The 24799-nt window shown below is 34.9% G+C and overlaps 1 protein-coding gene across 1 annotated transcript in view; it reads left to right on the top strand.

The window, feature by feature from the left end:
* LOC129230980 (NADH-cytochrome b5 reductase 3-like) overlaps window positions 1–24799 on the top strand; it is a 69157-nt gene that overhangs the window by 7464 nt on the left and 36894 nt on the right. The window contains exon 2 of the mRNA XM_054865220.1: window positions 2512–2652. Within this exon, the coding sequence (XP_054721195.1) occupies window positions 2512–2652 (141 nt within the window). The remainder of the gene's footprint in view (window positions 1–2511; window positions 2653–24799) is intronic.

Raw genomic sequence — 24799 nt, 5'->3', positions numbered from 1 at the left:
AGCTGTCAATGAAGTATGAACTACTCATTCATGTCCAAATATTTCTAAATTATCAAATTAAAATAATTATTTTTATACTTACAATATGTTGTTTTTTAGTATAATATATTATATAGAGCACAATATACGTAATTTAAGTGGGTGCAATGAAGTTTTCAGTTTTTATTTCTGTTTTAGTGTGTGAATTAACTAGCAAAATTTCTCAATTTCAAAGACCTGTATCTTTTTTACAAACCAAATACACAAAACAATAGATATAGCATGCATAGTACTTGAATGAAATATTCAATTGGCCAAGATATTTTATTTTTAATTCTATTCCCTTTTGGTTTATATAGGGTCTAAAATTGTCGTTTTTTTCATTTTCCCAATTTTTGAGGGGCTGTAATCTATAAAGGGCAAACAAACACACAGCAACAGTTACATATTCTTATTAGCGTGATTCCAATGATTAGTTTTTACCATATTTCATTTTGTGTTTTGGTCCCCTACGCGAGTTATCCCCCTTTAAAATTAGTCAAATTCTTACATTTGACCTTGAACTTTAAACTGTTGTCATTATTTTAATTATTAAGGTTACAGCCACGTAACTCAGCATGTAAGACTATCATCTTATGCACTTTAACATCAAAGCGTAAAATTAACTGTTATAAATGTAATTCAAATAGATTTTGGGCCAAAATGCAAAGGTCTAAAAGTCCCATTTTTGACTACAAAAACCACTTTTGATGCCCCCTAAAAAATCAAATGTACAGTTTAGAGAAAAAATAAAAGTGGTTTTAAGCATCTTTCATATGCAGCTTTTAGGGATATGAGTTTCAAAAGAATTAAAAATGGTCGAGCTCACCCGTCCGTATCACCTGTATGGATTGACCCACCAGGGATGGAAAATTCTTAGAGCGAATTCTTTAGATTTTTTTGAGAAATCCTAGTCTTGGGCCTGATTGCTACAAAGGAGAATAGAAATGATGCTTTTTTAATTATTATTATTTAATAGTCTAAAAATTGAGTTCAAACTTTAAAATAGAAATAATCGCCACCAGTCATTGGAAAACTAAGTTTTTTTTTTGTTGTTGTGAACTACAACGACAATTAATTTATGAAATGTAGCTAATTATAACTATACAACTACTTTTTTTTTAAATGAAACTACTACAAACTGCTTTTGAAATGTAGTTGCTACTTCACTACTTAAAAAAAATAATAATAAACATACACACACCGTTTGGGAATTGAACGAAAATTTGCTCCAATTAATAAATTAGCCCATTTGAACATGAAATAGTACTTAAAATTATCATTTCTTCCTTTCTTTTCTTTTTTAAAACAATTTTTATGGATACTCGCTGTAAGCAAGGATTAAAAAGTTGAAAGATTAACATTTTTATAATTCGGCTATTCAAAAAATATAAATAAAAGCAGTCATAATTTGATTTAAATTCTACATTGGCATACATAAAGTAGTGCACTTCTCTAGTGCACTACTTTAAAAAAAAGTAGAGTACAAAACACTAAAAAAAATCCAACCACTCCTCGCAACCCACAGGTTGAAAACCATTGTTCTTATTCAAGCCACCGATTTTTATATTCTTTAATTTTAGCAAAACTTTTTGATGAAAGCAAAATTAATTTTCCCACTTCTATTTTCAATAGAAAACACATTTTTGCTTCCTTGGCCCCCCGCCATGTTATTAAAAAAAAAAAAAAAATACTCCTTTGATTAAAAATGAACAAGATAAATAAAAAATTTTTAGCCAAATTTCGATGAAATATTTTGTTATAATAAGAGTAAAAGAAATAAAATATCCTTACACTTGATTTAAATTTTAAATCCAAGTAAACTTATATTTATCCAATAATGTAATATGCGCAGCGCCATCTGTTGAGAGAATTTGTTGTTACTAGTGAATTAAAATCGATCGATTTTGACGTTATTCGTTCTCCATTTTCAAAAAAAAAAAGTGCAAGTTTTAGGGTGGAAACATTGTGTTTTCTTGTTAAGGACACTCATACAAAATACGAAAAATCACGTAGTTACAAGATATGGTAAACGACTTGACACGATACAGGTTTCATCCCGTGGTCTACTTTTAGTTTCGAAATAATTCCCTTTTCTCAAAAAAGTTCCTGTTTTTAAAAAACAGCACCCTCTTCCCTTTTTTAATCCTGGGGAAGCTCTGTCTTAGGTTCATTATACCAGGGTTCTACGACAGGTGCCCATCCCCACCAAGAACAAGGGCGCACCCCTCCCCCCAAGTTGCAAAGACCCCCAAAGCCATAGCCTCCCCCTTAAAAAGGAAAAATATCCCTCAAAAGACTCTCTCTCCAAAAGAAAACTCTTTCTTTTGGAGATAATTTTCTTTGTGTGGACCATATGGATTTTTTGTTATGATATTTTTGTACTGACTTTTAATTGTAAAACATTCATGATCCTAAATTTTTATAATTATACATAAAAGGTAATATATTTTTCTTATAGCTATATTTATTTACGTTTTTTTTTATTTACAGGTTATACCATTAGTTGTGAGTCTAGGACTCATTTCAGTTACTGCAATTTTGATACATTATTTAATGCAAAAAAAGCGGCAACCTCCCAAGTTGTTAAGAGATCCTACTGTGAAATACAGTGTTAAACTTGTGGAAAAAAAAGTAAGTGTGTGAATAGGAAAAATAATTTGAAATTTTTTTACTATTGCTAATACCTAACTAATGTGCACCATTGAACAAAAATATATAAATTGAATATAATGTTAACTACAGTTGAAGGAAGTAGAAATATATATATATATATATATATATTGAATATGCTACGAGCATGAGTCACTCTAAAGTTGCTTTGTTAATGTTTTTCGTTTTAGATTAAAGCAATTAGTAATTTGTTACAATATTAAATAATATTCACCAGTAATTTTGTAGCAAAAGTTGTTATAATGTTGTCTGAGGTGCCACATAAGATGGATCAAGGTATCCCATATTTGTATCATCTTAGTCTGCTTCAAAGGATTGTGTTCAGGACTGTCATTTCAAATTTTTTTAATAGAGAAGCAGAGATTCTGCATTGAATGTATATTATATCAAAAACCATGCCCACACACATATCAATATTAATTTCTCAGAGCTAAGTGGACACAATCACCTCCTCTTGGCCCAATAAATGACGAGCCTGGTTCTGTTTAAAAATAAGCATTAAAAAAAATGATCAGAACATTAAACAAATCTTGGATGATGAAAAATATGTAATTCATTCTATGGTTAAAAGTCAGAATAAATTGTTGATCAAAATAAAAATTAGAATGAAAACTAGAAACACAGACCAACAAACCCCAACTCCTACATTCAGTGGAAGCTCCTATTCCTAAATCAATGAGTCTTCAGCAACTCTGCATGAAAGACCCCAATGTAAACAGAGAACTAGCTTTGTGAAACAATGAAATATGAGGGTTATTTGGAAACTAAGGTCCGTTTGCTTATCAAACATAAATCATTACAGATTTTTTCAAAAAACTTTTTTAAATTTGTTACGTGTATCTCTATTTTTCTACATAGTTTCCATAATTGAAACATTTGTCATAACGTTCTACTAGCTTCTGTATACCTAAGTTGTAAACGTCTGCCGCCTGTGAGGATAAATCTTGAACTGCTTGTTTCACCTCGTAATCTGTGGTGGCGGAATAAGTGAAAATCATTTGAGGCCAAGTCTGGACTTCTCTGGAACAAATCTGGAATCATCTGTGCTCACTGGTGGTCGACCTGAACGCAGTTCTGCATGAACATTTTCCCGTCACCCTTGAAAGCTCTCACCCACTTACGCACTTTGCTCCTATTCATCACATTTGGGCCATGCACATTGCTTATCTGTCTATGAATTTTCACTGCTGGAATGTTCTTTGCTGTCAAACACCAAATCTCTGACCATACTTCACAGTCCTCTGGCTGATCGTTCATTTTAAACATTTTGAAATAGCACTGTACTTAGCACACTGCAACAATAGGGGAAGGGCACCTTGGGACACTTTTTAGATAGTGATTTTTATAGATTTAATTTTCAAATCAAGTTTCAACAAACTTAGCTGGACATGTAATTTAAACATTTTTGTTTCGATTAAATTTTATTTGACTTCATTATTTCATCAAATTAAATTTTCATGATAAAAATTAGGAAGTCATTAGAACCTCTCAAACTGTCCCACTAGTTAGGGTACCTTGGGACACTAGCAAAAAAACTTAAATGAATAAAAAATACTAATCCTAATTGATTAAAAAATGTTTATTTGCAAACTTATATCCTAACAAATTTCGTTAGGTTCCATATTTATTTTAAATTTAGTTATTAAACTATCTTTAGAGTTTTTTTTTACTCAATCCATATGTTTTAGCAGCCTCTCTAATTGAAATATCATTTTAAAGAACATTTTCTACAGCTGTTTCAAGAGCAGAAAACCTTTTTCTCAATTTTAGTTTATTTAAATCCTTCATCAAATTTATTAAGTACAATGAAATAGACTTTTTCTGTACTGTACATTTATAAGACAGTGTCTGAACTTGCCCCACCATTGTGTGTCCCAACCTGCCCCACTTAGGTTGTTATTGTATACAAACTTCTTAAAAGTTATGCTTAGCAGTATAAGACATTTTTTAATCTTTAAATTGTAATGAAAGGACATGTTTTGAATCCCACATGCAATGATTTAAATTATTTCATTTCCCACTTGAAAATTTCAATAATGAAACCACCCACTAATATAACTCTGAACCTTTGAAAACAGAGAAAATTAGATTAGTGCTTATCTGTTAATGAGGAAATTCCAAAATACACTAAATCTTGTGTATTTTGAAAAGTAAATCCTGCTGTCATCTATGATGTCCTAAGAAAATTAATTTCTGTTTACAAAAGCTGAAATTTACAGTGTCTCAAGGTGCACCACCCTCCCCTACCAATGCAAATGGCATTTGAGGCGCTACGCATGCCGGAAGTTGGCATGCATGTGTGACATTCATTCAGACTTGAGTTTCTGAATAACTCTCATAATAATGATTGAAAAAAAAAATCTCGTTCAATAAAAAATACCATTTTATTATTATTTGAATAAAATTTAATCAGCCAAAAGATATTTAAAAAAATGATTTCACTAAATATAACTGTAAATGAAAAAATTAAGCGACACTTGATAAAATGTATTCATTCTCCTTTTCATAGTTTGTACATTTAAAAAAAGTACATGAAAACTGCTTGAAGTAAACAGCTTCATCTTCAAGTGCTTGAAAAATGTTAAATTGTATTTTTTGTCCATGAGTTTTGTGATTTATTTTTTAAAAGATTCATTAAAAAAAGTCAAATTTTTGCTGCTGTTTTCCACACAATTTCTCCAATTAAGTAGACATATTCAAGTTTAGAGTAAAAGGTCTTTAAAGATAAGTTCTTAGGTAGGATTTCATTGATTTTTTTTTCTAAATCATGCTGTATAGCAGCACATACCAGGGCTACTAGTATTATCTCTTGCCTCAAGACAGAGGGGAGTTTGACCGAGCATTTGTACTGGTTGTTTGAAAATTTTTAATTTGTCACCTGCATCCTTTTGTTTCTCGCTGCCTCACACACACACAATTAGTAACTCATTTAATAAAAATGAGGAAATCTTTAAATCAGGTAGCGTTAAATCAAAGTTATACTGTATTACCTTAAATCTGTTCATTTCATTTTGTATTTTAAGTTATTTTTAATAGGATTTAAGCTATTGAATGAACACTGCAATCAGCGCCATTATCTGTGAAATCTGATGCTTTTATTGACACTCTAGAATACAGGCCCATGTCCAGGATTTTACGAAGAGAGGGGTTTCAAAGATATTTTATAAGTATTTTTTTCTCTCAGTAGCATGAAAACATCCCAAGTACCAAATAGTTCATTATTGTTTAGTGGTAACTATCAGGAATTTGCAGTGATGGAGTGCTTTATGTGCCAACGCCACAGCAGCCTTGGTTTTGGGCACAGGCGGCTGGTGAACCAAAAAAGGGGGGGAGTCAAAGGAAGTGTAGGGGTTAGGGGGCTCGGTCCCTGAAGCTGGTTTTTTTTTTGTAAAATTGGGCTATATTACTGGCTTTTAATATTACTGATTTAATAAATTCTAAAAATATGGAATATGACATCAAAAATCAGAACGAAAGGCCCCCGCAGACTTTCCCCTTTCGTTCTTAAGTTTGTAGTTAATTAAGTTTAAGTCCCATTTTTAAGTTCAATTCTTATAAATAAAATGAAAAAGGTTCTTTTTGGGGGGGGGGGGGGGGTTGGATTTTTTAGTTTTTACCTTCGTGAAATAAATCAATCCACACGACAAAAAATCATTTTTCAATGGATCATTAATTTTTAACTCTGAAAGTGAAGGGGAAAGGCCCTTTAACTTTGGGAAGTGAGGGGGCAGTTGCCTACCTTGTTCTCCCCCCTGTACGATCCGCCTTTGGTTTGGGGGCAAATTACCAATCCTAGGATGGGATTTCATGAAAAGTATTACAATTACATAAATTTATAGTCGTTTGTTAAATTCCGGCTGCGCTAGTGGCCATAATGTTGCTTTACAGCTTCTTCCCAATCAAACCTTTTCATATGTACACTGCATAGCATATTGCAAAAAGTATGCATAAATATTTTTTTTCTAACATTGTAACTTTTATTGCATACCAGATTTTATGTTGATATAATGCTTAGTAAAGTAAGCAGGAAAGAGATATTGATGATGCAAATTACGTTACCAACGGCCAAACTATGCCTTTTTATATCAGCCAAATTCTAATTGTTTGGAGAAATGCCAGATTCATCATAAACCTCCTTATACATAGCAATATTTCGACAGTGGATGCTTGTACTCAGGGCCGTCGCTAGGTACATTCATTTGGGGGGGTGTTGAAACAGGTTTTGCCGACTGACTCCTAACATTTTGCCGACCCAATAGATACATACGTACACACATTATATATATATATATATATATATATATATATATATATATATATATAATAATTCAGGGCCTCTGACCAGAATTGGTTTCATATTGCAGTATGAAATATGCAATTGTAGACGACAAGCTTTGGTGCTTCAGTGATACTGCTTCAGTGATACTAAGGGGTGCATTAATTTCGATTCAAGTCAAGATAGACTGCTGTCCTCCGTAAAATTTCCGAAATTGGCATACTAAAACCATGATTTTAGGCTTGGTTTATATAAGGAGCAAGAGGATCGTGGATTCATTCTCATCTTTTTCGCTGGAGTCAATATGGGGCTTTTTTTTTTTTCTAGAAAAGGTTGTTTTCGAAAGTTTTTCCATAGAAATTTCTAAAAACAAAGATTTTATGCCATCTTTATTGGCGCGAAGGAAAGGGATAGGGGGCTCGGGGGCCCTTCCCCGAAGGTTTTTCGAAATTAAAGTTTTGAAAACACAGTTTTAGGCTATTTAAGGATGCTTTAAGGGAGAGGGTAGGCAGTGACGAATCTACATTTTTTTCCGAGGCGGGGCAAATATCGAAACTGCCGCCCCTATCCATCTTTCAAGTTTTAAAATTGAGTTTCAACGAAAAAAACAAAAATAGTGTGAATTTGCCGCCTCCTAGAAGTCGCCGCCCTTGGCAACCCCCGTCTCCTCCTCCCTTTAAATCCAGCTGTGGGAAAAAATGTGGAATTCTATGTAGATCCGGTGGTTCAGTGATAGGTTCAAATTATCACGACTCGAAGTGAACTTAACATGTTTATTGAAGACTATGTACATATTTACATATTGGTGATTAAACCAAATCATTTATTCTAAACAGCGAAATTACTTGCTTCCACGGAGCTTGCGCTTCGTGTTTCGAATTCTATACATACATCTCTCCCACTGTCAGAGTTGCCACTCAATTTTTCCATAATCAACTTACTTAATTCAATAAGCACTTGCAGCGCCCTCTATTGGAATAATAGTTGGGAAAGAGCATAGAGCTTAGGTTTCTCTACACACTCCCCACCTAAACTCCTCGAGTTTACATTTTCTTTGTAATCAAAATATATTGAAATATAACAATAACAATTTTACACAACAAAAATAAATATAGCAATATAAAAAAGTATTTAGAGAAACAAATAATACTATATTCAAATTATTATGCTTTTCAATAAGTAATGAATATCAAATGAAAAATAATTAGATAAATTCAAAAATCAAAAATAAAGAAATTAAAGTTCTAAAATATCAAATCGTTTAACTAATATATAGGAAAGAAAAAAAAATTAAAGTTCCAAAAGTTTTTTTTTTTTTTTTCACTGTCCATTGATCATTTCCAAAGGATACACTAGTTGTATCGGCCTCCTGTATTGTCCGTCCTTTGTCTTAACTGTGCAGGCACGAACAAGTCCATCACGTCCTTTAAAGAGTTCTGTAATAATACCTAAAGGCCACAAGAACTTATTTTTGTTACTTCCTTCGAGAAGTACCACGTCCCCTGTCTTGAGAGATTTTCCTTCTTTACTGCAATCCAAGCGATGTCCAGTTCTTAAATCTAGAAGATATTGGGTTTTCCATTTCAGCCAAATGTTCTTTAACAGTTTTGTCTGATACTCCTTTCTTCTTCTCAATTGGTCAGGAGAAGTTTTGGCGATGAGATCAGAGAAGTGAACTGGATAGCTGTGGTCATTCTTTGCATAATTTAAAAAATGTAAGGGAGTTAATGCTTCAGGTTCATCTATCTCGTTGTATTTGTAAGATAGTGGGCGCGAGTTCAAAACTGTTTCCACTTCTGTTAGAAGCGTTGTCATTTCCTCGAACGTCAGAAGGGCTTTTCCTATTACTTTTCGCAAACATTCCTTAACCGATCTAACAAGGCGTTCATAGAATCCTCCCCACCATGCGGCTCTTTCGATGATGTATTTCCATTGTGTTCTTTCTTTAGCTATGAAATTTTTAAATGTATCATCTTCCAATATTTTAGAAAACTTTCTCATTTCTTCTTCAGCTTTCTTAAACGTCTTAGCATTATCGGAATAAATGATTTTGCAATTCCCTCTTCTACTTAAGAATCTTCTGAATGCAAGTAAAAAGGCTTGTGTCGACATGTTTGACACAAGTTCAAGATGTACGGCACGAGTTACTACGCAGGTAAACAAAACAATATACGACTTTTGCATATCTTTGTAGTTCTTTACATATACAGGTCCCGCAAAATCAATTCCGCAAATGGAAAATGGTGGTGACTCTTGGATTCTATCTTTCGGTAAAGGCGCTGTCATTTGATCTGCTGGTTTGGCTAAATATTTCTGGCAAATCAAGCATTTTTTGTTGATCTTTTTAATTAACTGGCGCCCCTTCGGGATCCAGAAGCGAGATCTAATTTTGGCTAGAGTAGCAGATGTACCTCTGTGCATTATTTTTTCATGCTCTTTAAGTACTATCAGTCTTGTTAGCGCGGAGTTTGTAGGCAAGATGACTGGATGTTTATTATCCAAAGAAAACGCTGAGAACTCCAATCTTCCTCCTAATCTCATGACTTGCTTTTCATCGATGTAGGGGGCGAAATTGTACAACGGGGAATTCTTTTCAACCGAATTACCCTCACTTAAAGATTTAAATTCTTCTCCAAAGTGTCTCTTTTGTTCACATCGTATCAATAAATTTTCTGCTTCGTGTTGCTCTTCTGTAATTAGAGCTCCTTGTATGTTACTAGATTTTCTCAATTTCGCGATAAAGCGTTTTGTCCATGCTGTAACCCTCAACAACTTTTCTAAGTCACTATATTTGGATAAATCAACTGGGTCTTCTCTATTTTCGACTATACATTCAAGTTCATGTGTCTCCAGGGATTTTTTTCTATATTCTAGCTGAGATTCTTCTACTATTTTCTCATGGATCAATTTTGGCCAATGGTCAGGCGAAAGTCTCAACCAAGGTGGACCTTGTGTCCAAAGGGGTTCATTAATCAACTTTGAGATCTTTGCTCCACGACTGACTAAGTCCGCTGGATTATCACAACTTCTGCAGTGTCCCCAATTATTTGGTGACGTCAACTTCTGAATATCCTGAACACGATTCTTAACAAAGGGTTTAAATGCATCGGGCTGTTTCTTGATCCAAAAATACGTTATGCTTGAATCGGTCCAAAAATAACAAGGAATATTTAAATTCAAAATTCTCACTATATTATTTCCCAGTTTGGCAGATAGTAATGCCCCCATTAGTTCTAATCTGGGTAAGGTGAGTATTTTCAATGGCGCTACCCTATTTTTGGAAGCAATGAACGTCGTTTGAATTTCTTTATCATTCGTCTTGAAACGTAAGTACGCAACTGTACCATATGCCACTGTGCTAGCGTCTGAGAAGCAATGTAATTCGACATTTCTAATGTCTGAGCACAAACTTTCAAAAAAATAATGTCGAGGGATTTTGAATTTATTCATTTGATGCAACTCTTCGCACCATTTTCTCCATAGGGAGATCAAATCTTCAGGAAGTGGCTCGTCCCAATCTATATGTGATGCCCAAATCTTCTGAATCAAGAGTTTGATTCTTACAGTGAAGGGTCCCAAAATTCCTATTGGGTCAAAAATTCGTCCTAACACTTGTAGAATAAACCTTTTTGTCTCAATTGGCTTCGATAAAAATGACAATAGGCTTCGAATATCAAAATACAGTAAATCCCTCGAATTATTCCACGCCATGCCCAGAACTTTTAAGGCGGTGTTTTCAACATCAGAAATTTGAAAATTTGCATTTGAAATTATGCCTTCTTTTTCCCAAAGTTCATGTAATTCTCTCGAATTGGTATGCCATTTGTGCAGTTGCATGCTCGCTTCCTTGAATATCTGGATTGTTTCCAAAGAAGTAGTCAAGGCTTCTCTGACTGTGTCTCGACTTAAAATTACATCATCTACATAAACATTATTTTCTAAACTACTAACTGTTTCAGGGTAGACTTGTTTATACTTTTTAAAGTGATGTTTGAGAGTTGCTGATAGTAAAAATGATGAGCTATTCAGTCCGAAAAGAATTGTTGAAAAACGATAAACAAGAGGCGGGATATTGTCATTGGTGGGGGAGTCAGTGAAGAAAAACCTGGTTGCGTCTCGATCTTCTTTATCCAAGAGAATCTGTAAGAACGCTTGCTTTATATCTGCAGTAAATGCTACTGGATAATATCTAAATCTTAACAGAATTTCGAATATCTCCGGATACAAATTTGGGCCAACGTGGAGACAGTCATTTAAAGATGCGGAGTTTGAGTCATGTGATGACGCATCAAAAACAATTCGTAATTTGCTTGTGGTTCTATCTTCACGTATTACTTCCCTATGAGGCAAATAAAACACGATATTTTCTCTATCCATTTCGTCTGTGACGGGCTCAATTATATTCTGTTTCAAGTAATCTTGTATTATGTTTTGGTATTCAGAAAATAGTTGCGGATTTTTTTTGAAACGATTTCTAAGTCGGTTGAACCTTTGTTCCGCGATTTCTCTATTATCATCCAATCTTGATGTGTCACTTTTCCATATTAATTTAACTTTATACCGACAATCTTCGTATACTACATCAGATTCGAACTGTTTGAGGATTTCATTTTCGGTTGAATTATAATTTTGATTTTCGCATATGAGTCCGGAATTTTCCAAATCCCAAAATTTTTCTATTTGCTTCGAGATTAAATCTTCCTCTACTATCACATTAAATGATAAAGTAAAGTTATCTTCTCCTTCTCGTCCTTGTAGGCTCCAGCCAAAAATAGTTTCTACAGCGACAATATTTTTGTTCAAACGTTTAATGTGACCCGTTACTATATTGTAGTAATAATCTGCTCTGATCAAAATGCCAACAGGTTGTTGACTGTCAAGAGAATCCGCTAATATCAAATTTCGTAGCAGTTTATTTTGTCTAATTTCTTTTGATTTTGGTGGAGGAATGTCCGAACCTGATATGTGATCGGTTACCAATAATTCAACTTCTATTCTAGAATTAGGGGAACTTCTATATTCAAGTACTAATCTAATGACGTCGTAAGTCTTTTGAATTGGCGCAGTAATTCCAAAAGTGTAAACCGATAATTTTTCTTTTCTAATTACTTCAAGATCTAATTTATTAGCTAATTCTTGTGTAATGAAAGACTTCATGCTTCCATTGTCCAAAAGAAGACGCGGATAGCTTATGCCTTGTTCTGTTTTGACTCTTACCGAGCAAGTTTGCAAAAGCATCGAATTGGATTTAGAATGTGATACGGCAGAAATGATTTCCTTATTTTTTTCAAATTGATTATCATTATTTCTCGAAAGTGAACTTGCTTCTTTTTTGTCGGTGTCATTATATTTTAACTTTGAATGGGATTTATAACAAATCGCCTCGGAATGAGCTCCTTTGCAAATTTTGCAACGCTTAGTTGCCTTAAAGTGGCAAGCAGATATTCTGTGATTTTTTCTAAGGCATAAGTAACACCTGCCATCCCCCCGCAATACATTCCTTTTTTCATCCACGTTGAGATTTACGCATTTTTCCCCACTCGTGATCTTCTGAGCAAAATAGACACTTGTCAAGATTTATTGACGTTTTAGCAATTAGCTCATGTGTTGAAGGACATCTATTTTCTGTAAAGTGCTGTGATCTGGAAGGGATCTTTCTGAACTGCTTATTATTCAAAGTACTTGTGTTAATCTGTTCACTGCTATTCGAAGGCGGAAGTTTTATACTAGCGATTTTTTCCCGAGATTCTATCTCCGAACGGAGAAAGTTTAGAAATGCATTCAAATCTATATTGGCTGAATTCTCTCTATTGCGGTGAAATTCTAGAGCGATATCAGCAGGAATTACTTTCATCAAAACAGGAATTAACATATTCGCATAACTCTCGGGTTGGACATTGAGTGAAGAAAGGCTTCTTATTTGTACGTTAATTTTATCATACAATTTTCTTAATTTCGTAACTTCATTTGAGCTTTGTACCATGGTCAAACTCAAGAGATTGGAAATGTGCGTGTTAATTATCAAGTCATTTTGACCAAATCTATTTTTGAGAATGTCTATCGCAGAATCATAGTTTGTTTCCGAAATCGAAAAACCTTCTATAGCACTAGCAGCATTTCCGCTCAAATAACTTTTCAAATAGTTGAATTTTTCGACTTTTGAAAGTGTTGTGTTCTTGTGAATAGTTACTTCGAAAGAATTCCAAAAATTTATCCAATCACCGTAATCACCGTTGAATTTTTGGATGGAAGTTTTTGGTAACCGTACGTTACTTTGTGTTTGGTTTCGAATTTCATCGATAAGAGAGGAATTATTTGATACGTTATTAATGGACGTTTTATTTTCATTTCGCTGCTCTAATTTCTTAAAATAACGATTTATCCGACATTTCGTCAAAGTTATTTTATCTTTATAATTCATGGAAGTTTCTATATCAGAATCTAGTTTCTTCTCGTCTTCTATCAAAATTTGTATTTTTTCATCTAAGTTATCAAGTTCTATCTCCTTGCTATTTAACAGTTCTAAACAATTTTCTAGTTCTTCATTTTGCTCTTCTTCTATGTATTTATCAACATTTTTTACGATTACCGTAGTAGAAGAGCGAAGAACAGTTCTTTTTTGTATAAATGATTTTGGTTCCATTTTCAATGATTTTCAACAATGTAAATGATTCAAAAGTTCCTACCTTTTGCAGTCTTCGCATAAAAATGCTATCCAAATGAGATTCACTTACTAAAATTCAATAGTTCATCTTTCCGATGCCGATGCACCATGTGGGAAAAAATGTGCAATTCTATATCAATCCGGTGGTTCAGTGATAGGTTCAAATTATCACGACTCGAAGTGAACTTAACATGTTTATTGAAGACTATGTACATATTTACATATTGGTGATTAAACCAAATCATTTATTCTAAACAGCGAAATTACTCGCTTCCACGGAGCTTGCGCTTCGTGTTTCGAATTCTATCCATCTCTCCCACTGTCAGAGTTGCCACTCAATTTTTCCATAATCAACTTACTTAATTCAATAAGCACTTGCAGCGCCCTCTATTGGAATAATAGTTGGGAAGGAGCATAGAGCTTAGGTTTCTCTACACCAGCACTAAGGGTAGGCATTTACAGATGTCCAGTGAACAGTGGCAGATTAGCTAGAGAAAACAGCAATGAGGAATTACAAGGAATTTTGGAGGAGACGTTTTGAGGAAATTCGAAAAAAAGAAAAAGAAAACGTATTTTATCCATATAAAATTTAACACATAATGTAAGAAATTATATGCTCCACGTGGTTACATTCGTAACACTTGACAGGGATCCCAAGATTAATAACTTGGGATCTCCATAATTGCGTAATGGGGCTTTCCGCGATTGCCTTCTGCGCAGATGCATGAGAGCGCCTGAGTTCATATGGCTATAGGCAGTTATGAAGGCATGACTGCAAAAAAAATCTCCTGACCGAATAGCGGGATAAATTTATGGATATCTCTTGACCGCTATTCGGGAAAAAGGGCAAATTGGCTGCCCATCATGTATACTGTTTCCGTATGTAGAAAATAAATTAGTTTGTGTGTGTTGTGAATGAACATAGTCTCTTCAATTCTCCCCCTCTCCAAAAGTTGATACATGGAAAATGTGACAAAGAAGAAGGGGCGAAAATCCTCTTCACATAAGAACATTTTCTACTCAAAACGTTTTATAATATAATGGTGAATTAATTATGTTGTATATAATTTTTTGAGGGGGAGGGGGCACCCTCATGGTAATCATTCGTTTTGGTATCTTTGAGTACTTTGATTCTGATTGAACATTTCCATGGCGCACAAATAGGGATTTTAAGTATACAAATCAGAAGAATTGCTTTGTATGAGAGAAATAGTTTGCAAAATAAGTTATATCATCCTAGTAATGTTAGGCTAGAAAAAGTGGTGTTCAGAGGTTTCTGCCCCTGAAGATTATAAAAATGAAACTTTAGACAGTCTTTGACGATGTTAGGGGGAGAGCAGGCTCGGGAAATTTTTCGAAACTGAAGACTTAAACAGGTGATAGTAAGTCATGTTTCGTTCCGCTGGGGCTCAGGGGCATTCCCTAGGAGATTTTGTGAAATTAAAGTTCCAGAAAAGCAATCATAGACCACCATTGGTGATATTAAGGAAAGGAGAGGGGAATGACATATTTCTAGTGTTGTGGGGAAAAGAGTGGGTTTCATAGACTCTCCCCGTAAATTTTCTGCAAATGATGTTCGAAAAATGTATTTTTACGCGATCTCTGCGATGATGTTCGGGGGCTGCCCCACAGAAAAATTTTAAGAGCGTAAGTCTTGAAAAAAAAAATTTCTCTAGACAACTTTGATAGATTTGGGTAGCGGCGTAGCCAGGGGAGGGGCCTAGCGCCCAGGGAGAGGAGCCGAGGGCATAACCCTTCTTGGACATCAAAGAGAGCCTAAAACCTTGTTTTTCGGCTTTTAATTTCGGAAGATTTTCGGGGGCGAGCCCCCCGATTACCAAGCACTTCCGTAATGTTTTCAAAAATGCGGTTTTCTGGTTTTAAGTTTTAAACAATTTTAGGTAAGACCTTCCACTCCTCCCCCTCATCCAACTTAGCAAAACATAGCCTTTGCAGAGTCAGTTCCCAAACACCACATTCAGAAATACTGAAGGAGAAAACATGTCAGCATTTCTGTCCTCTAGTTAAGCATATGACTCATGCATAAATTTTGAGGTTATTTATCACTTTTTAAAAATACTTAGACTTAACAAATAGGAGTGTATTGGAGTTTTAAACAAATATTAATTAATAATAAGCAGATATAAATAATTAGCATAATCTATAATGAAACCAATTTAGCAATTCAATGAAAAATAATTGATGTGATAATCTCCTTGAGGTAAGAACCTAAGAACCTGGGCCTCTTCCGAAACAGAATCTTTGCTACACCACAGGATTTAAGAAAGGAGAATGGGAGTGTTTCCCCAAGCGTTTTTTGAATTGTAGTTCTAAACATATAGTTTTAAACGTTAAACGACTATTGGTGACGTTAGGAGAAGGTGATGCGAAGTGATTTCGCTCGAAATTTTTTTGAAAATTGAGGTCTTAAAAGTGCCATTGTAGGCCATTTGTGGTAAACAAGGTTCAGAGGCTCTCTCTCTCGACAACTTTCTGAAATTGAATAAAAAAAAAGACGTTTCAGACGATCTTCGCTGATGTCATAGGGCCCTCCTGCAGTAAGTTTTTAAAAACGCAACTTAGATTACATTTCATTACCATAAGATAAAAGAAAATGGTTAGGTTCTGCCATTCCTCCGTCCCTCTCTCTCCTAAGCTACTTTCCTAAATCATTTTATTTATTAAAAGAAAAAAGGTAGGAGATCCTCCTCCAGATTTTCTTTTTAAAAAACATTTTAGCTGTTTTAGTTTTTCACGACGAAATTTTCAATTTTCACTCTGTTTTTAATTGTTTAAAGTACAAAATTATGCAATCTTAAAACAATCTGTTAACATTTTGAACTTACAGACTAAGATAATTTAAAGCTTTTATATTTTAAATTGAGGTAGGGTTAAACGTTTAACGTTTTGAATACAGGTGGTATTTTTTAGTGATACCTAATAAGATAACTTTTTTTACTTTATTTAAATATCAGGAATCCTGAATCTCTTGATAACTTTCATTGTACGTAAATTTTTTAAAACTCATTTTTTAAACACTCATTAGAGTTACAGGTGTGACTTTTCTATACAAGAGTTTGAATCTTTTCCTCTATTTGAAACATATTTTCTTTATCTTTGTACGGGTGTGTCCTAGGAAGTTATCATGTTTATCTTTTAATTGAAACTTGTTATGTAATTCTATAACGCTTTGGCTATTCATTTTCTCTATTGGTTAAAAAAATATTTGAAACGTATTTCAGCTGTCTTTGGTTTGGTAAATGGTAATTTTAATGATGTACATGTTCGAATGTTCCAAAATAATATTTTAAGATTGCATTTTCTTCTGAAATTTTACAGCAAAAAAAAAAAAAAAAAACATTCATTTGTCCCCCCCCCCCTCCTTCTTTTCTTTTTTGAAACTTTTCACACCAATTTTTTCATCCCAGCAACTTACTTAGAACTCTTAGGTTTCAATATTTAACGGAAGATATATATATATACTTATATAAATAGGGAAAGGTTAAAATAATGCTTTGAAACTATTAGTTAAAATAATCGTACCTTTTCTGCTGCATTTCAATAAGCATTTTTTTTTTCCTCAAATTCAAGTAAAATGCTTTTTCTGATTTTTCCTTACTTGCCACAATGACAATTATTGTTCATCCAAATGCGAATGAAGTTCAAAACTTTAACTAGTCTTTTTTTTTTGGAATTCATAATGAATAAAATAACTATGCAGGATAGTCACTCAAGTCTTCTGCCAAACTCGGGAGCCAGACAAACTCAATGCACTTGTATCTCTTCAAGGCTCCAACGCCAATAACCTTCTTTTTCCTTCTTCAAGCAGAAAGTTCACACAGCAGGGGTCGGACAGACCATCCTAAGCCCCTGAACACACAACAACAGTTGATCCAACTCTTTTTCTCAATTTTCCCTCGAGCTCCTAGTTCCAGATTCCAGAGAAAGGTTTTTAACAGAAAAGGCCCCTGAATGTCTGACGTTTCTAATGTCACCCCTACACGCGATTACGCCACGCCGTCTCCACGACGGCATTTCTAAGTGTTACAATTGGCGGACAAATGTCTTGCTTTAGTTACACAATAAACTTGTGTGGTCGACAAATCGGCATAACCCCTGCGAGTAGAATACTATTTTAGTTTTTATCCATTAGCCTAGAAAAAGGGGAAATGGTGCTAAATGTGTATTCAGAAGTTTGTTTCAAAATCAAACACTTAAAATACATACGAATGGGACTTTATGTTGTAATAAAACCTTTCTCTCTACAGTAGACTCCCGATTATCCGCGAGCGGTTTATCCGCGAATCAATCAACAATCACGAACATGTATTTTCGCAGTAAAAAGCGAATACCAGTGGCTTTTTTTTTTTTTTTGAAAAATTGCAAATTTACACTCAGTTGTTTTTTGCTTGCTTGATTGATTTGATTTAATTTTATTATTATTATTATTATTATTATTATTATTGTGCGTTCTTCATCGTACATACACTTGTTTGTTATTGATGTTAAGTTCGGTTGTGCAAAAATACAAAACATTTGTACCGTACTCTATATATATTTTCACTGTTTGCAGAAAGTGTTAGGCATCAATACAGTTAAGAATTTGAGATAGGACAATTTTTACCTGATTTGTCCCCCATTTTAGTCTTTTTGCGGTTATCCGCGATTTTTATTATCCGCGGCACTTGTGCCACCCATGGGTGCAAGACCTTCCGTCTCAGGACGGATTTCCGTCTTGGACAAATTTCCGAGACGGAGGTCGGGACGGAAAGAAATTCGATGCCTTTCTTTCAGTTTTTACTTAAAAAAAAGAAATTGAGTGTTTGGAAAATATGCTTTTATTACTGGACCGTTCCATAACCACGAATTTACATCGATATTCTCTCGGTTTTCCGCCATGGGCTTGTTTTGTTTGCAACGTGCTTTTGGAGGAGTGGCTTTTTGACTCACGCCGTTTGACTTTTTTTAGGTATAGCTCTGTTATTTCCAACTCACTGCATTGCAGACCGATGAATTACTCGCTATTCTCCCTGTTTTTTCGAAATAATTGGCTCTAATTGAAAATTTAGCCTTTTCTCATGCTATTTTCGATCATTCTTTCGTTTTTTTTCATTTGCGGTTTTTTTTTTGCAAACTTTACACGCATAAATGAAAATTATGTACACTCTTAAAATGTCTTAAAGAGCTGAATCTGAATCACCGATTGAGAGTGATTGCTGACAAGATGAAATGTTTTCGCCACATCAAAGGGCGTCCACTTACCAGGTAAAATGGAAACTATCAGGGATTTTGAATATTTCAATGAAAATGGGAATTTTGGAAATAATCGAGAGGAAATCTCAAGCTGGTTGGAAACACCGATGAGCAACCGTTCCTGCATTTTTGACAAAGACTTTAGGAATCACTAAATTCCAATGTCATTGAATCTAACAATCGCTAGAATGTAAATATGGGAGGAGGGGGGGGGGAGAGAAAGAAAAGGAGAAAAATAACGGCAACACGAATTTGCGAAAAAACGCTGCTCTTGCAAAGAGGGTAATCAGTTCGCAAATTAACCCACGATACTGAGGTTTTAAAAAGTTGATATCTTGGAAAATCTAAGAGGGGGGGGGGGGAGGTGTTACTTAAGGGTTACAGTATAAACTATCGAAAAACTGAATTGAAAGCCATTTTTGAAGCTAGGAGTAGTTTGATATTTCTCCTCTGCAAACTCTTAAAACTTATTAGTCTGTCTTTAATGATGTATAAGGGGGGAGGGGGAGGTTTTAAAAAAAATCAAAAGTTTGGAGTCTTAAAAACACTAATTTAGGCAATCTTTGGTGAATTTATGATAGATGGTTTTGGTGTTTTAACATGAAAATGTTTTGTAGCTGATGTTTTAAAAACTATTTGAGGCTATAATTAAATGGACTTGAGTAAAATGGCATTTGGGACCCTCTCCCGAAAAGTGTTTGCAATTGAAGTCTTAAAACTTTTAAGCTGTCTTTGGGAATGTCAAGAGGGAGGGAAGGTGCTCTCTTTAGGCGAAATTCCGACACTGGAGTCTTAAAAGAGCAACTTTAGACTGTCTTGGGGGTTCGGGGTTCCCCTTTCCCAAAAAATATTCAAAGCTGAGGTATTCAGAACTCAGTTTTAGGTAATCTTTAAAAGACTTAAGAAGAGGGAATTCGAAGGCTTTCTCTCAATAAGTTTTAATATTTTCGTTTCTGAAATTTTAAGAGCTTTGTTTTGGGCTATCTTTGGATGACTTAAGGGGGAAAGGTGTAGGAAGGTTCTTTCAAAAAGTTTCCAAAATTAAAGTATTAAAACTTTTAGGCTGTCATAAGTCATGTTTATAGGTAAGAGGGGTACTATTCCTACAAAACAATTTAGAAACTGAAGCCTTAAGAATTGAAATTTAGGACGTTTGTGGTGAACTCAGAGGAAGGATTTCGGGAGTTCTCTTCAGAAAATGTTTTGATGCTGAAAATTTAAAGGAATATTGGAAAGGATACCTTGTTTAAAAATATATATCTACTTCACTGAAGCGATTTTTTATTGCTAATTTCAACACCTGCTATCTTATAAAAGAATTCTTTTTCAAATGAAGACTGTGGGGGAATGGTGCCAATTCATTATCATTAGTCGGCCATACCCTTCCCCCACCTTTCCTTCATTTCTGGTTTGTTGGCGCTACCTTATGTAGGACATTCCGATCAGAACTGATTTATGTTGCAAAAGTTAAAACCTTATGTCCTAAGCGATTTTATTGCTGCAATAAAAATGTTTACGATCGGCAAAAAGTAATGGTACGGCGCTGCGAACGCTTTTACCCCTAACATTATCCAACATCGTCTAAAATTGCATTTTTGGAAATTCAATTTCGAAATATTGCCGAAGGAGGGTTCCTGAACTCCATCCCTTCCATAGTGCATTCAAAAAGCTTATAAACGTTATGAAAGATGGAGTACAATTTCATTTTTAAAACATCGATTTCTGGGAGAGCCCAGAGCACCCCCCCCCCTCCCTTTCTCTAATATTTTTGAAAGCTGCCCAATATTGTTATTTTGGGACTATCAGTTTGAAATAATTGATGTAAGAGTTCCTGAACCCCTCCTTTCCTAAAACTTTACCAAAATGGCCTACCATAGCGTTTTTGGACTTCAATTTGAAAATTTTCTGGGGAGAGTCCCCCAGACCCCCCCCCCTCCACTTATTGCTGGATTTTAGATTTTTTCTAATTATGATGTCAAAACGCTTAAATATTACAATTTAAAGGCTTAAAATTTAAATCGAAAAAACAGATTCCAAACCTGGCATTGTAAAATCTACAACATTAATACACATAAATTTTTCCTTAAGCCTGCATGCGGGCAGGGGGGGGGGGGAGCTGAAAATATTTTCCGTCTTGAACACATCACCAAACTTGCACCCATGGTGCCACCCAATTCCGCGGATAATCGGGAGTTTACTGTATTTTAATTTTTTTTTATCATTTCGGCACCCTTTGTATTTCTCCACTTTGCTGTGAATTTTTTATTGATGATTCAATTTTATAAATGTGTCCACTGTGCACTGTCCAAAGCTATCATGTTTATTAATGTAGTTGTGTTTTTAAACTGAGACTTTCCGTGGGTTTCTATAGTTTCTATTTTGAAAAAAAATATTTGAATCTTACATCTCGGCCGCTCACAGGTAATCTTAATGTGTGATACAGCTTCCCAGGTATTTCTAAATAATATTTTAAGATTGAATAATCTTTTTAAAATTTACACCATAAACACTCATTAGAACTCATGATATGCATTGTAAGTTTGTTAAAATGAGAAAATGTAAAAATGCACTTCCATTTAACTTTTATCAAAGATATAGTGAACTTTGAATTCTCTCTAAAAGTAAAAATTGCTGATTGTAGCTGAAATTGCCGACTGAGTACAGGAAGGCGGCGCCCATTGGGAGATCCCAGTGGCCTCCATAAAAGTCCGTATTCGGCCAAATTTTAAGACATCATTGCATTTTTAAAAATTTCTGAATGTCCCTTCTCATGTGTGCATTGCATATCCGTATTTTATTATTCGGAAAATTGAGGATTTTCCCCAAGAATTTAAGTTTGGGGTGTCCCTGGATATATAGTGTTGGCAAAATAATACTTTGTTCAAGTAAATGTCGGTAAATTGAGAATACTGTGCAATTAGCAGTCGGCGAATTGATTATGTGTTTCAAGTGGGCTTTCAGATGAATAGTCGTCAGTACGCAAAATATACATGTGTTTTGGTTTTTCCTTTTTCAATAAAAGGTGAAAACGTGCACATGGTCAAGCTACATACTACTTTGCTCAAAGATTTAGAATACAGAATCAACTGAAAAAGAAAAAATGCCGACTCTAGCTGAATTTTCTGAGTGGACGCTTATTGTCTCGGCAAAATGAGCATTCGCAAACTAAGCAATCGGCATAGTGTGAGCAATGTAAAACTGAATGTAAACGGAGACACCATTCATTATTTTCTCTTGTGCAAAGTATGAAAAGGTTAGATGTATAACTTTGTATGAATATGATAACTTTTTTTTTTAAATTTCTGTCAATTTAAACTTTGAAATTCCGAAACATTGAAAATGCCGACTTATGAACTGATTAATTTTAGTCGGTAGGAAGTGGACATTCATAAATTGCAGAAAAACAAAGGAAATAATTTAAAAAAGAGCACTGCAATAATATATTAACACTAAAGTTATGTTACATGTCATTTTCTTCATACTCCTTTTTATTATTTCTTCCCCCAATGTTTGGAGTTTAACCCCTAAAACCCTCTCTTGGGACCAGGCGCGGATCCACGGGAGGGGAACTGGGGGAACGTTCCCCCTCCAAAATCCCAAATGTACCTAAACAATTTCAGAACTGAATACAGCTCAATTCTTCCGTGTTTTAAAACTTGAACTTCAAGAAAGGCGCCAGGAAAAGCGAGGAGAGAATTGCAAAAGAAGATTCAAATAGGAGAACTGTAGGAATGCCCCCCCCCCCCCCCCCCGTCCCAAAAACAATCCCAAGTGTACCTAAAACAGTACAGAAAACAGGAGTACAGAATTTTTTTTTCCCGTTTTTTAGAACAGGAACTAAGGCATCAGGAGAAGCAATTAGGCAACAGCAGAAGCAGATCCACGGAGGGGAACTGAGGGAATGCCCCCCCCTCTCATATATACCTAAAAATTTTACAACAGAGTGTAGGAAAATTCTTCTACTTTATACTTTAACTTGACTCTTACTTTAACTTGAAGAAAAGCTCCAGGAAAAGCAATTAGAAAATAGCAGAAGCGGATCCACGGAGGGGAACTGGAGGAATGTTCCCCTCCCCCCAACATATCGTGTCCCTAAAAGGTTTTAGAACAGAGAGCAGGAAGATATTGTTTTATATTATTTGAACTTGAAAATAGGCTCCAGGAAAAATGATCAGACAATAGCAGATGCTAATGGCGGATCCGTGGTTGAATGCTCCCCTCCCCTCAAAATCTCATGTGTACCTAAACATTTTCACAACAGAGTACAGCAGAATTCTTCTGTTTTATAAAACTTGAACTTAAAGAAAAGCGAAGAGAGAACTGCAAAAGCGGATCCAAGGAGGGGAACTGAGGAATGTTCTCCTCTCCCTTCAAAAAAAAAAAAAAAATCCCAAGTAATCCTAAAGCTGTTCAGAAAACAAAGTACAGGATTTTTTTTTCTTTCTGTTTTTTGAGCTTGACGAAAGGCTCCAGGAAAAAAGATTAGACAATAGCGGAAGCTGATTCATGGAGGGGAACTGGTTTCCCTCCCCCCAAAATCTCATGTGTACCTATCTAAAAGGTTTTAGAACAGAGAGCAGAAAAATTCTGTTTTATAGAGCTTGAACTTGAAGAAAGGCGCAAGAAAAAGCGAAGAGAGAATTGTAAAAGCGGATCCAAGGAGGGGAACTGGGGAATGTTCTCCTTTCCCCTCAAAAAGAAAAAAAAAGAAGAAGAAAAAATCCCAAGTGATCCTAAAACTGTTCAGAAAACAAAGTACAGGAATTTTTTCAATGTTTTTTAGAACTTGACGAAAGGCTCCAGGAAAACCGATTAGACAATAGCAGAAGCAGATTCACCGAGGGAAACTGGAGGAATGTCCCCCCCCCCCAAAAAAAAATCTCATGTGTGCCTAAAAACTTTTAGAACAGGGTGCAGGAAAATTCTTCTGTTTTATAGAAATTGAACTAGGAGAAAGAACGAGGAGAGAATTGCAAAAGCGGATCCAAAGAGGGGAACTAGTAAATGTCTTTTTCCAAAATACAAATTCCCAAGTAAACCAAAAACTGTTCAGAAAACAGGGTAAGGTAAAACCACCAGTATTTGACGCTTTAAAGATTATTTTTTTCTGTTTGATAACATAGCTTTGGAGGGAATTCATCGTAGGAGAAACTTTTAATAAGTGATAACTGTATTAACTATTCCTCTAGTATAATGCAACAAAATTAGATTAATAAAAAGAATGCACATTTTTTTAATAAAAAAAAGACATTGGGTAGGATTTGACACTAAACTAAAACGAGAACATCTAATTGTTGACACACTTTGTTTTCAGTAGTTGATTCATGCTTTGATACAGAAAAACTGGAGTTGCTTAATAAATGAATTTGTGCCTACTTGTGTGAATACAGGAATCGCACTGCCGGATCTAGGCAGCAGCAAGGCAATATCTTTGGCCTACCTTTTGTGCATAGTCGATACCCTTCTCCCCCTAGTTGACGGGTAGCAATTTCTAGGAGGATGCAAATTTAGACTATTTCTGTTGTTACTTTCTTCTATATCTAATATATATAAGAAAGTATTGGATTTGTGCAAATTTTCGAATTTCGAATTTTGACGGATTCGAACGTTTTGAGGTGTGCTGAGTCCATTTCGACCATTTTTGGAAAATGTCTGTCTGTGTGTGTGTGTGTGTGTGTGTGTGTGTGTGTATGTGTGTCACGTCTGTGTGTGACCCGTTTTTTTGTGGCTGCTCTACAACAAAAACTACCGCATGAAATCGAACGAAATTTGGTACACATATGTGCCCCTATGTGAACTTGTGCCCATTGGTTTTTGGCGCGAATTCCTCCAAGGGGGGTGGAGCAATGGGACGTTTTTTGAGTTACGTGTGCTTGCTATTCCTCAGGAAGTAACTGGCAGAATCAAACAAAATT

The sequence above is a fragment of the Uloborus diversus genome, chromosome 10 (assembly GCF_026930045.1).
Source record: "Uloborus diversus isolate 005 chromosome 10, Udiv.v.3.1, whole genome shotgun sequence".
Classification (NCBI taxonomy): Eukaryota; Metazoa; Arthropoda; class Arachnida; order Araneae; family Uloboridae; genus Uloborus; species Uloborus diversus.
This window is presented reverse-complemented; position numbering and strand designations above follow the sequence as displayed.